This window comes from Wasmannia auropunctata, unplaced genomic scaffold (genome assembly GCF_000956235.1).
Source record: "Wasmannia auropunctata unplaced genomic scaffold, wasmannia.A_1.0 LD334525.1, whole genome shotgun sequence".
Taxonomy (NCBI): Eukaryota; Metazoa; Arthropoda; class Insecta; order Hymenoptera; family Formicidae; genus Wasmannia; species Wasmannia auropunctata.
The window spans coordinates 13012-25588 of record NW_012028365.1 but is presented as its reverse complement, the minus strand read 5'-3'; the positions used below and the strand labels follow the sequence as shown (position 1 = coordinate 25588).

The window sequence follows — 12577 nt, the reverse complement described above, 5'->3', positions numbered from 1 at the left end:
TTTAAACTCGTATTTACGTGTACATCAATTTCCACAATTATCACTTCCAAAACTGTCAGTTGAAATAATGTTGAAATTTAATTTCTTTTTCTTCTTGGATATTACAAGCACCGTCGTAGCAAAATTTAAAAATTAAACACGAGAAACAAATTGAAGAGAAAAGAAAGACCACCGGGCATCATCTGAATGTATCTGTGATCGCTTATAAACGTCCTAGTCTCTTCATCGTTGTGGTGTCACTAATAGATTCTTAGAGGATTATATATATATACATATAATATATATTAGAGCTGTTACTTTTTGCTCACTTCGAATATTCGAAGCTTCGACGTTAACTTCGACCTTTCGAAGATTAAGATGCCTTCGAAGCTTCGAAGTTTCGAAGCTTTGAAAAATATATTAAAAATTTCAATTTTCTTAATAAGATTGTTTTATTGATCGTCATCTTTCTTTATTTACACATGTATCCAGTTAAATTATTAATTTGTAACATTTCAGGTTATAACACTTTCAAATTTTTTAGGAATAATTTCGTATATATATTAATTCTTTTCATTTACAATATTTGTAAATTTTCTGAATAAATTTATCATTTGCACGAATATTTTTCGAAATTTCGAAACTTCGAAGGCACCTTAAACTTCGAAGTTTCGAAAGAATTCAAAGATTTTAATGCCTAAGCTTCGAATCTTCGAAACTTCGAAGTTCGAATGTCGAAGCTTTCGAAGCAAATCACCAGCCCTAATATACATATACCTATATATATATATATAGATATATATATATATATATATAGGGTGTCCGTAAAGTCAATTACCTTTATATTTTGGAAACGGCTTTAAATACAAAAAAAAAAGTTTCAAACAAAAGTTGTTTGACTTCAAGGGAGACATAAAATAGTACCATTGGTTGGTAGTACCTTGGGTGTCGCTACCAAGGTCAGGGAAAGGTCACTTTAAATTTTTTAAGTGAAACCCTCCATTTTTTATTGTATATCCTTGTAGATTATCTCGAGAGCTTTCCAAAACACATAGATAAAATATTTTTTGATTAAATAAATCTTGAGTTATAAAGCTTGAAAGTTGCAGTATCATCGGCATTAGCATTATCCAAAGTGTCCGAACACTGACTAAAATCTTTTGAATGTTCAAGATCATGACCTAGACAACACATGTCAAGATCAAGGCCATTAAAGGTTATTGCTTTTATTTTCATTTTGGAAAATTATATTTATTTTTTGGAAAAAAGAGAATCAATTTCCAGTGGTCATGACCTTCACATGTTTTATCAATGTCATGATCCTGAACAACATTCAAAAGGTTTTAGCTAGTGCCGACGGTACTCCAACTTTCAAGCTTCATAACTCAAGATTTATTTCATAAAAAAATATTTTATCTATGTGTTTTGGAAAGCTCTTGAGATAAGCTACAAGAATATGCAATAAAAAATGATTCCATTAAAAAAATTTAAGTGATTTTTCCCTGACCTTAACAGCGCCACACAAGGTCAAACCAATAGTACCATTTTATGTAATCCCCCTTAAAGTCAAACAACTTTTGTTTGAAACATTTTTTTATAACTAAAGCCGTTTCCAAAATATAAAGGGTGATAATTGACTTTACGGATACCCTGTACATACATATATCTGAGTGTATATGTATATATATTATATATATATACATTATGTATATACGTAAAGAAAGGGATACTGATAGCTTATAAATATTAAATAATACATATATTAATTCATGATTTGCTTTTTCAGCTTATACAGAACAGAACTGAAAATGAATATCTGACGAGTCAGAGAAGTACGACACGTGGTAGAAAGTATAATTAACTGGGAAAGATTTATACTATAATTTCTTCTTTTTAGCTGAATTGTAGATGCACTTATCAAATGTATAATACATAACGAATGCGCATTCCTGCCGCGTTTAAGTCCTTCGTAAAGTGGCACCTATCGTGTGTGAGCTTCTTTATCTAGGGACTCAATCTTTTCGAAATGAGATACTATATATATTAAATTACATATATATTTTCTACGCGACATTTTAGAGATTGCCACCGTTGCAACCGCACGACGCATCAGCGCCCCGCTGATCCATTTTGTGCGCTACACCAATGCTTTCGTTTTATGCAAATGAGAAAGAGAGATTAACAAGAGTAAAGAAGCTAGAGAACTTGGATTATAGTAATCAATGTAAATATGAACGATTATCTTTGCTATATAGTTATATGTTTATTATATTAATAACATAATTCTCAATGTAATTTGCCTCCAATATTTATTTTCAAATTTTATGGTTTTAATGTTGTATTTGAAGCAAATTAGCAAACCAAAAGCGATATATATGTCCACATATTTTAAATATTTGTGTTTTCGTCACATTTCTATAATAAAAATACCTCGGATGTTTCACTCCCCGATAAATGATAATATTAATAATAATATTAAAGATTAACACGATATTAAAGAACATATTAAAAGCCGGTCGACTTTGAACAATGAAGCGAAAAAATCGCAAAACTCAGTTAATTGTACTAAAATTGGCAAATTAATTTGTCACGTGATTTTCTAAAGCACGTAGACGTAGTATTTCACATGAATTAAAAATACAATTCCAAATTACGAGAATAATTAAAAGCAGTAATTTCTACTAATTTTTTTATGTAAAAAAATTATAAAAATTATTCCATATCAGACTGCACCGTACTATATCGTAATTTGTAGATTACAATCGTGAATGAATTATAATAACTTTAAAAATCTAAGTATTTTTCAATCAAGAAAGATATTTAGAACTTCTAAACGTAAACTCTAATAAAAAATCTTAACACGTTTATATAATTTATATAAGTCTGATTAAAAATAACGTAGATCGAAATTATTGAAATTTCTTCCAAAATTAAAAATATGCACTATTGGCATAATTAAACGTATATATTAAGGTATACTTAAAAATGTTAGTATAGAAATTGTTTCTTATTATATAGTAAAAAGCATATCAACGTAGAGGAATGTCATGTGTTTGAAAAGTTAATATGCAGCGTAATATTACGCGGCGAGTATCGATATTTATTAAAATTACGTAAGATTAATATCTTCACCCAATTCCTTCTTTCTTTATTCACCGGTAATGTGTTGAAAGCAGTTCGCGAAGGATGCTGCTTAGATACAAGTCAATTAACTGTAATTACCACAGAATATTTTATTCTTAGGTACGTCGCGTGTGGAATAAATGTTTAATGTAAATTAATGTAAATTGTACGTGTAAGAAAGTAGCAGAACGAGACCGAAATTTTTTATCGTAATTTTATAAATGCAACATCGAGGACGGACGATCGATTAATGGCAATTGTAAGAAAAAAAAATTATTGTTAGAGATGCATTAAAAGTATACGAGATGCGTTTGAATCGAAAGTTTTGCAGCCTCGACTATATGTTTAATACATTGAACCGTGAATTTTAATTTTTAATTCACGTTACTATTATTTATTTTATTTGTCAATAGATCAAAAATATACATATAACTTGGAATTGTTTACTTAATTTTTTAATGTATTTTAAAATATATTTAATGTTTGTAAGTAAAAATGCAAAATTTTATAGCGTGATTGGCTTCAATCTTTACGTTAATTTAACAAATTCAATTCAATCTATTTTTTAACAGTAAATATATCTTGTAATTGCTATTAAAATCGATTTTTTTCAAAGTGTTCTTGAAAGTCAAGGCCACTCAAGCGAATTATTCTAAATAATCTCATCAGGGCAAAGTATTATTATTAAGAACATTTCTAAGAGAACGGTGCCTAAAAAACTGAAACACCGCTGCAAATTGGCAGCAAAGTATGCGAAATGACATCGTAAACTGTATAAATTATACGAGCATAAATTTTATCTAGAAGGAAAGAGCATGCATTATATTTCAATGTACATAAAATCCTGTTCACATATTTAAAATAAAAGTATGTGTGATATATAAATTATATTTCCTTCCCTTTAATAAATTAATAAAATATTGCGTACTTCAAATATAACGAAATAAATGGCGATATATTTGCTACAGAATCATTTAGTTGAGAATTTTAACAGTATTATATTGCAATTATGCGTATTGAATATATTGTGGTTATTTATTTTTAAAAATTAAAAAGTAAATAATAGCACGCGAAGCGCGACTGTGGTGTCTAGTTTAAAATAAAAGTATGTGTAATATATAAATTATATTTCTTTCCCTTTAATAAATAAATAAAATATTGCGTACTTCAAATATAGCAAAATAAATGGCGATATATTTGCTACAGAATCGTTTAGTTTCTTCGAGAAAATCTGTGATCCGTGAGAGAGCATACAGAGAATGAGTCAAAGGCTTCTTCGGATATTCGAAGGTAGACAGTTCTCCGATTCAACACAACGTTAACGTTAGATATTTATCTGTCTCACGTTGCCACTCACCTGTTCGAAGCCACCTAATATCTCCGTTGTGTCCATCGCAGAATTCACGGCAATCGACCTCAGCTTATGGCCTGTCAAAGAGGCAAGTAAACGAACTACACTGCTTTTTCCGCTGCCCGAAGCACCAATCTACAATATTAAATTTGATTTAATAATCGTATTATAATTTATCAGCCAAAAGATGGAACTCTAATAAAAAATTCACTCAAAATATAATATACAAACATACAAGTATGGACATCCAATTCATCTTAACGCATTGCATGAGACTCTTCAACGCCTTTTTCTGCTCTCTGAGCACTAACAAATTGATGTCCTGGGGCTCGCTGCAATTTTTTCGGCTTAACGTCACGTCACCGATGAAAAGTTCGTCTGCCGTGATGTACATGGGCAGTTGATTGGGTGGAAGAGGATATTTCTCGAGCGAGAACATTTCCTGATATATCTGATAGACCTGCAAAACAAATACAATATATGCTGTATTTGAAAATAAAATATTAAAATTCTATTATATTATTATTAAATAAAATATTATATATTTTTTAAATAAACATAAAAGTGATTTCTTTCAGTACAAATTTGTAATTCTTCTATTACTTTTGATATTCATACTATTTTAATACCTATTTATATTATTTGATATCTTAATGAATAACTTTATAATGATCGATTCACCTTTTGTCGATCTTCATTAGTTCTCATTCTGTTAACATAAATGAGTTCCACGCTGTCACCTGGATTAAAGTATTGTTTATTGCCGCGAAATTCATTGGAAGCGGCTTCGATGGTCGTCTCGCACCATCGGGTGATATCTCGTAGATTCATTTCCCACGGAGATCCAGCATGTCCCCATACGATGCCAGCTTCTGACGCTAGTTTGCTATTAAATTTCACCATATCATTGATCAATTCCACAGGAAGTTGTGGAAACTGCACTCTGAGTATAAACCTCAAATCGTCTTCCATTAATGCATCCACAGAAACCTGTAAGAGCAGTGGATTTTAGATTGTAGAAATTATTTCCGTAGCATTGCATTATGCTGTGTTCAGAATATATAAATACCTGAGTAAATCTATTTAAAAAGGACTTTGGTAAGCCTCGTCTGGCTCCACCTTGCCGCAAGGGATTTTGACAGCCGAACAACCTTGTGCCAGGTTTGACTGAAAATGTTTTTCCTAATTCGGGAATGTATATCTCTCCCCTGTGATCGAAGCACGCGTTAAGGCCTTCCAGGACTGATTGCGATGCTAGATTCAGCTCGTCGAGCAGAATCCAATATCCGGCACGCAAAGCCCGAAGAAATGGACCATCCCTCCATGCAAATTCACCGCCTTTCCCACCTTCCACGGGAAGATCGGCACCGAACAAATCGGATACATCCTATGCACACAATAGGAATAATCTCATTTAATTTCCTATATAATAAATTATACTTTATAATAGGACGAAGAAAATAAATTTATGCGCCGTTTTAAGATACCGTTTGGTCGCTTAAGTTGATTCTGAGCAAAGTATGCCCTGCGGCTTTTGCGAGTGCAGAAACCAGACTGGTTTTTCCTACGCCTGGACTTCCTTCCAGAAGAATCGGTTTGTTTAACTGTAATGCTCTTAGCAACTTTAATGTATTCAATTTCGTAGTGGGAGTTGTAAACGTAAATGCAAGATCCTCGCAAAAGGTACATGGTCCTCTTTCAATATAAAATGGTGACACTCCGAATACGTCTGGCGTATCTACAATGTCTTCATTTACCATAGAAGCTTCCATGTCAAGTACAGATTTTATTGTATTTTCAATTTCCGATTTAATAAATCGGAGAGCAGCTTCTGTAAAATTTTTCAATTTGCTGACACTAAAAATAAATAACAATCGGTTATAAAGCATTGAAACCTTTATTGCACTAAAATAAATAAGTATTCATATTGAAAATAATTTAATCAAAGTAATTTATTAAATATTATTTTAAAAAATTAAAACGGTCAAACAATTTTTACATGTAAAATTAAAATATCGAAATCTGAATACAATAAAAAATTAATACTTTGTGTTAAGAGCATTTACCTCTCCGAACCCGTGGAACCAGATCCAAGACTATCGATATATGTGAGACAAGCACCATGATAATACGCCTTCTCGATCGGCAGTTTCGTCAGTAGAGTGCCGCGAGAGAATATATTTATAAAATCGATCCAAGTGAGTACATCTCGTATGCTCACAATGAGCTTCTTGCCCACTTCGGTAGTTTGTAACCATTCGGTGAATCTCAATATCGCGGTGGCGACGGACTCCTTTGTTGTTTGCAAATCGACGTGGAGATTATGCATTATTATATCACGCAGATCGCTCATGACCATACATCCCTCGCACCACACTTCAGTGAAGCGATTTCGCAAGGCCGGCGAGAGCTCCTTCTTGCCGTAATCACCGCCGGGATTCATCGTGCCAACGAACACAAATTTCTCGTCCGCCACGATGACGGTATTTTCTTCATCGTGCGAAGACTCTATTCCTCTCTCAGCCAATAGAAGACTGCGCTCCGGTTCTGTCGGTAGACAGAAAGATTCAATGTAGAAAAATATATAATGATTATAAGTAAATTTAATTTACAATAAAAATGGATCAAAGCCTCTGTAAATCTCTTTTTATAATAATTATATACAAACAAGATTGATTTCTTCTGAAAGAATATGATTATTTTTTACTTCGCGTCTCGTGCTCACCTAAGAGTGAATTTAATCGCTCCAGAACGCTATCGTCGGCTAATGAAATTTCGTCAGCCAAGAACAAATCGCCGTTGCGCATAGCGTTTATTAAAGGACCATCCACCCATTCGAAGAGCTTCTGATCGTCCTCGGTATGCTCTCGAACAGGTCGTAGATTTCCCAGAAAATCGGACGACTCGGTGTGCATATGGCAATTCACACCACGCATAGCTTGGCCGTTGATAGCTGCGATCAACTGGCAGACTGTGGTTTTACCACCGCCAGTTTCTCCGATCAGCAATACCGGTTCCTTAAACTGACAGGATTTCTTCACCAGAACTGCCATTCGACGCATATGATAGGTCCATACGATATGTCCGAAGCCGGAGATATTGTTCTTCAGAAGCTCCTCCAATATATGCCTCGTTACTGGCGAGGTCTTGTCGTTCAGCGTGAACAAGCTATCGGGATCCACGTCTCTTTTTAAATGTTTTTTTATTACCTGTCTTATTTCATCCGCTTCTTCTGCTTTGCGGACTTTAGCCGCGAGAACAAGGTAGCCCTCGTCCGCCAGATGTTGACTCCAATCATACAGTTTGTTGCCTACATCAGGCGCTAATCTATACCTCTCGCCCCAACGAAAAAGATCTCGCAGAGTTATAAATCCCTTTTTACCAGCAAAAGCCGCCGTACTCTTACGTCTTATCTGCAGATCTGTCATTACGTTGATTACTTGTTTGCAGTACGACACCGGCATACTGCATCTCTCATTAAGTATTATCTGCAATTCGTTCGGCGGTATCTCGTCAAAGTGCAATTCTACAAATCGGTTCCTGAACGCCCGTGACAAAACTTTTCGGCCGCCATAGAGTCCAGGAGGATTTTGCGTCGCGAACAGCATAAAGTGTTCGTGCGCTTTTACCACCTGTTGCGTCTCAGGTATGAATAATTCCCTATTGTCGTCGAGGACTCGATTCAGAGCTTCCAAAACGTCACTCGGGGCTAAATTTAACTCGTCCAAAATAATCCAGTATCCTTTGCGCATCGCATCAACTAGGACTCCTTCCTTGAACACCAGCTTTCCAGTCTCATCCGCGATGTAACTTCCGACGTATTCCTGTAGATCTGTGTGCTCGTGATTGTTTATACGGACGCAAACGTGTCCAGTGGTCTTCGCCAAATAGGTAATCAAACTGGTTTTGCCTACTGATGTGTCACCTTGCAGCAAAACAGGGATTTTCCCGATCGACACGACTCTTACTAGGTCTTTCAAATTTCTTCTAACGGAATCAGTTAATATATAGTTGCTAGGTGTTTCGGGCGTTAAGCTTCCTTGTAGGATCCAATATCCTTCAATGTATAAGTATTCTTCTCCCGGACTGCATCTCGGTTTCGGTATAGGAGTGCCAAGAATTGCTTTGACGCTTTTGTTATCGAGGACAGCTTTCACAATCATTCTCTGTACAATCGGATACGAGTTGTAGTCCAGCTGCGTCAGGAAACTCAAAGAGAAGGCTTCATATAGAGATCTCAGGATATTGCCACAAGGATTCAATGCGGAAATGTACAACGCACGACACAACGTTCTCAGACTGTAATGCGGTTTATGCGCCGTGCCATCGAACAGTGTGCTCATAGCTTCCTTTCTCACGTTTAGATAAAACCTGACGATCGCGTCATGCTTCTCTAGCGGTAGATTTAGTTCCGCCAAATAGGAGCTCACTAGCAATAAAAGATCCGATCGCTCGGTCAACTCATCAATGTAGAACTCGGTGAATCTGTTTCTTAAACCGACCGGTAGGTCTCTCTTACCGATATCTGTGGCCGGATTCATGCAGGCAAACACTGTGAAGTCGGGATGTCTTTTCACAGGTTCTCCGTCACCGCGCTCCAATAACGGCAACGACTCCGAGGAGCCTTCCAACAAACCGGAAAGACACTCCAGTGTCTCTGCGTTCGCCAGATTAATCTCGTCCAAAAGAACCCAGTAACCATCTCGCAAAGCCCTGACCAAACTCCCCTCTATAAAGGAGAATGCTAGTGCATATTGGCTCTTCACTTGAGTTCCCAGTTTGTCCAGTTTCTCTAACATCTTTTCCCACTGCCTCAGCATATCTACTTCAGTCTGAACATCGTCCTGATCGCATCTCTCTCGAGAATTTTTGTTTCGTTTGAGATGTTTCAAAGTGTCATTTTTGAATGCATTATCTTCGAGATAGTTCTCGCACTTATTTCGCAATCTTTTCACAGCAGCGCGCGCACTGTGGCTCATCAAAGCGACAAGATTCTTCCACTTTTGTTGCTTGTGACACAGAGCAATGTGTTCAAGAAACTTTCTATTTGACTCGATCACAAAGTAAGAGCGAAACAGAATCTCGAACTCCTCCTGGATGGGTGAAATCAGAAACTTCAGATCGACCGGCTTGTAGCCACCTAATAAGTCCGCGCTCTCGCTCTGCTGATTCATATTTATGATTGTCAATTTATGACCAGTGCTTCTTGCTAAGTACTGTATCGAACTCGTTTTTCCGGTGCCAGTCTCGCCGACCAGCAGTACGGGCTCTTTCTGCATGACACAGCTAGCTATGCGTTCTAGCAAACACGCAGAGGGTCTTGTAAAGGAGAAATTAATCTTTTCTATATCTATTCTCGCGTATTGTGCCTTCTTACGAGCCAGCTTCGCTCTGCCCGCTATCAAAAGTTCAGGAAGTAGGGATATGGACGGTTTGTGCATATTGCAAAAATACTCCGCCTTCGTCTTTATAATGCCAAGTTTATGAGCTACCGCCATCGCCAAATTTAATCGTTGCTCTATAAACATACATACAATAATTAATAATATATTTAGTGGAGAGCGTTTTCAAATTTTATAAGATAAGTAAAAAAAGATCTAATGAACATACATTTTATATATTTAAATAGAAAAATAAAAGAACTAATACCTTGATTAGGCACCGAACTGCAAAAAACATCTAGAGCATCCTGGAATATTTTCAATGCAGAGTCTGACGACGAAACGTCGAAATCGATGATAGCTCTGGAGCACCATTTTATTAAATCTCGCGTCGATGTCTGTCGTCCAATCTTCAGCGATAGTATAGCATCACTTGTATTACTCTCACTATCGTGATCTCCTACAGAAAACAACAAGAACACATCTACTATTCTAGTAGCAATAGTGTTCAATACTGGAAACAGTGTTCGGACTACAGTCACTAATTCGCCTTTGGACAGTGGCTCCACGTTTAGGCAAAGCCAATGTTTTTGCAACAAACTCGAGGATCCTGTGATATGTTTTTGAATGCCCGTAATGGACATCATTAATCGCTGAGTAACAAACAACTGGAATTCACTGTTGGCATAAATGGTATCGCGATAGCCAGGTACACTGAGTGTTCCAGTTTCCATCAGATTGCTCAAGACACTGGCTACATCGAGGGCAGCGCTATCCACATCCTCCAAGAGCAGCCACTTGCCGGCGACAACCGCTTGTGTGAGAACACCCGGTTGCCAAACAAATTCACCGGGCACGTCGGTACACCTGTACATCCCCAGCAGCATCTTCGAGTCGGTCTGATCGCCCAGTTGCAGTTTAATGAAGTTCGACGTGTCGTGTCCAGTGATTCTGGCTAAATACTCTACGAGAGCTGTCTTACCGCAACCAACTGGTCCTTGCAAGCAGATACATTTTCTGGAACCAACAGCTATGGCCAGACTTTGCAAATTTTTCTTCGTGGAAGAAACTGGAACCAAATTATAGGTGCTACTCTGATTCCTGCCAAGAGTGGGCAACAAAATGCCGCCAACAGATACAATAGATGAGATATTTTCAATTGTGTCTTCCATTGAATTAAAGCTAGTGCACATGATACTAGTATCAATGCTCTTGTCTTCATGACCAATTAAAAATCTTCCAAAATTTGGAATGAATGTTTGTGCACATAACAATCTTGTTGATTCAGACATGTTCAAAACTATTGCTATACATTTTAAGGCAATCCTAAAATCAAGTTAACAAATCTGTTACTTTCAAACAATTATAAACAAATAATTAATTAAAATCATCTTAAGATTTACTGCATCTCTTCAGAAAGATAGCTTTTATTATTGAATTTCTTGTAATATACTTACCATTTTACCCTGTCATCTGCATTTGTTAAATACTTGTAAAATCTAGACCAATTCCATTTATGTTTAAAATGGCTAATAGCAGACTGCAAGATATTATAACATGCTACAACAATGTCATATTCAGATACTTCCGAGATGCACAAAAATTTTCTTCTGTTCTGTCTCTTTAAAGGTGTAATTGTATCAATAAAGTTGTCAACAAGTTCGAACGGAGCTGGATTAATATCAAAATAATGTAAAACAAATCTGAAATAAGAAAACAATATTCTATAACATATTATTCTTTGTATTAAACGAAGAATACTAATATTCATTAATAATATTCAAAAATTAAATACATTTAGTCACAAAATTTGAATACTATGTATCATAATACTTTGTAAATCTGTCTCACTCACTTGTATAAGTACATATACAAAACACAAATAAAACTTCTTGTTTATTAATCTCATAGAAATTAAACATATCATAAGTTTTGTCAAAAATTTCATACAATAAACTTATTATTATAAAAAGATTATTACGTAGAGACCTTACACAGCATGGAACAAGCATTGATATCGACATAAAGAAAGACACATCCACTGATATTAATCTGATAAATAGTACATATTAATATAACAAATACATACACTAGTAAATCTTGATTAACGTCAAGCAGCTTTCCTAATATAACGCAGTTCAATCTATGAATTACATCCTTGTCTATTAATGTTGATGACTGCATCTCATCTGTAGAAATTGCTACAGAAACAAGGGCTGGTAATAATTGTGGAAAACACTCGGCAACATCTTTCGTGCATTCAGGTTGCATAAAAAATTCACTTAATAATACTTCTAAAATTGTGTCAGATTTAAGTTCACTAAATTCCTGTAAAAAAATAAATAGATTAAATTTTATATCTACGTCTACTTTATATTAGACATAATTTATTGAAGATTAGAATTAATAAATAATAATTAGAATTAGATCTATACGGGAATGTAACTATAAACATAAAGCATTATAAAAGTAACAATGCTTACTCCAAGAAGCGAGAATCTCTGTTTATATCTCTGATCTCGTTCACAGAAAACTGCCACATTTTCAGTCAACATCTTGTACGATTATACTGGAAAGTTAAACTTAATTATTTGCAAAAATGTTGTCGACAACAAGAACGATAGAAACAGGTTACACGACATGAGAAACACGTGGGCAGAGAGGATCCTGAGAGCGGCCAGCTCGCGATTTAGCTGCGATAGACGATTGAGCTGGTTTCAGCGCCTCTGGAAAGTGGACATTG

The 12577-nt window shown here is 35.5% G+C and overlaps 1 protein-coding gene across 1 annotated transcript; it reads right to left on the bottom strand.

Annotated features, from left to right (window-relative positions):
- Positions 1–3985: 3985 nt before the first annotated feature.
- On the bottom strand, positions 3986–12491 carry LOC105458441 (midasin-like). Its single transcript, XM_011703747.1, has 11 exons — positions 12318–12491; positions 11924–12162; positions 11292–11537; positions 10103–11160; positions 7179–9971; positions 6520–7000; positions 5941–6310; positions 5523–5840; positions 5135–5443; positions 4689–4913; positions 3986–4588 (listed from the first exon to the last, which is right to left on the bottom strand). The coding sequence occupies exons 1-11, from the start codon at positions 12387–12389 to the stop codon at positions 4427–4429; spliced, it is 6273 nt and encodes a 2090-aa protein (XP_011702049.1). The 5' UTR covers positions 12390–12491; the 3' UTR covers positions 3986–4426.
- Between the last annotated feature and the right edge of the window lie 86 nt (positions 12492–12577).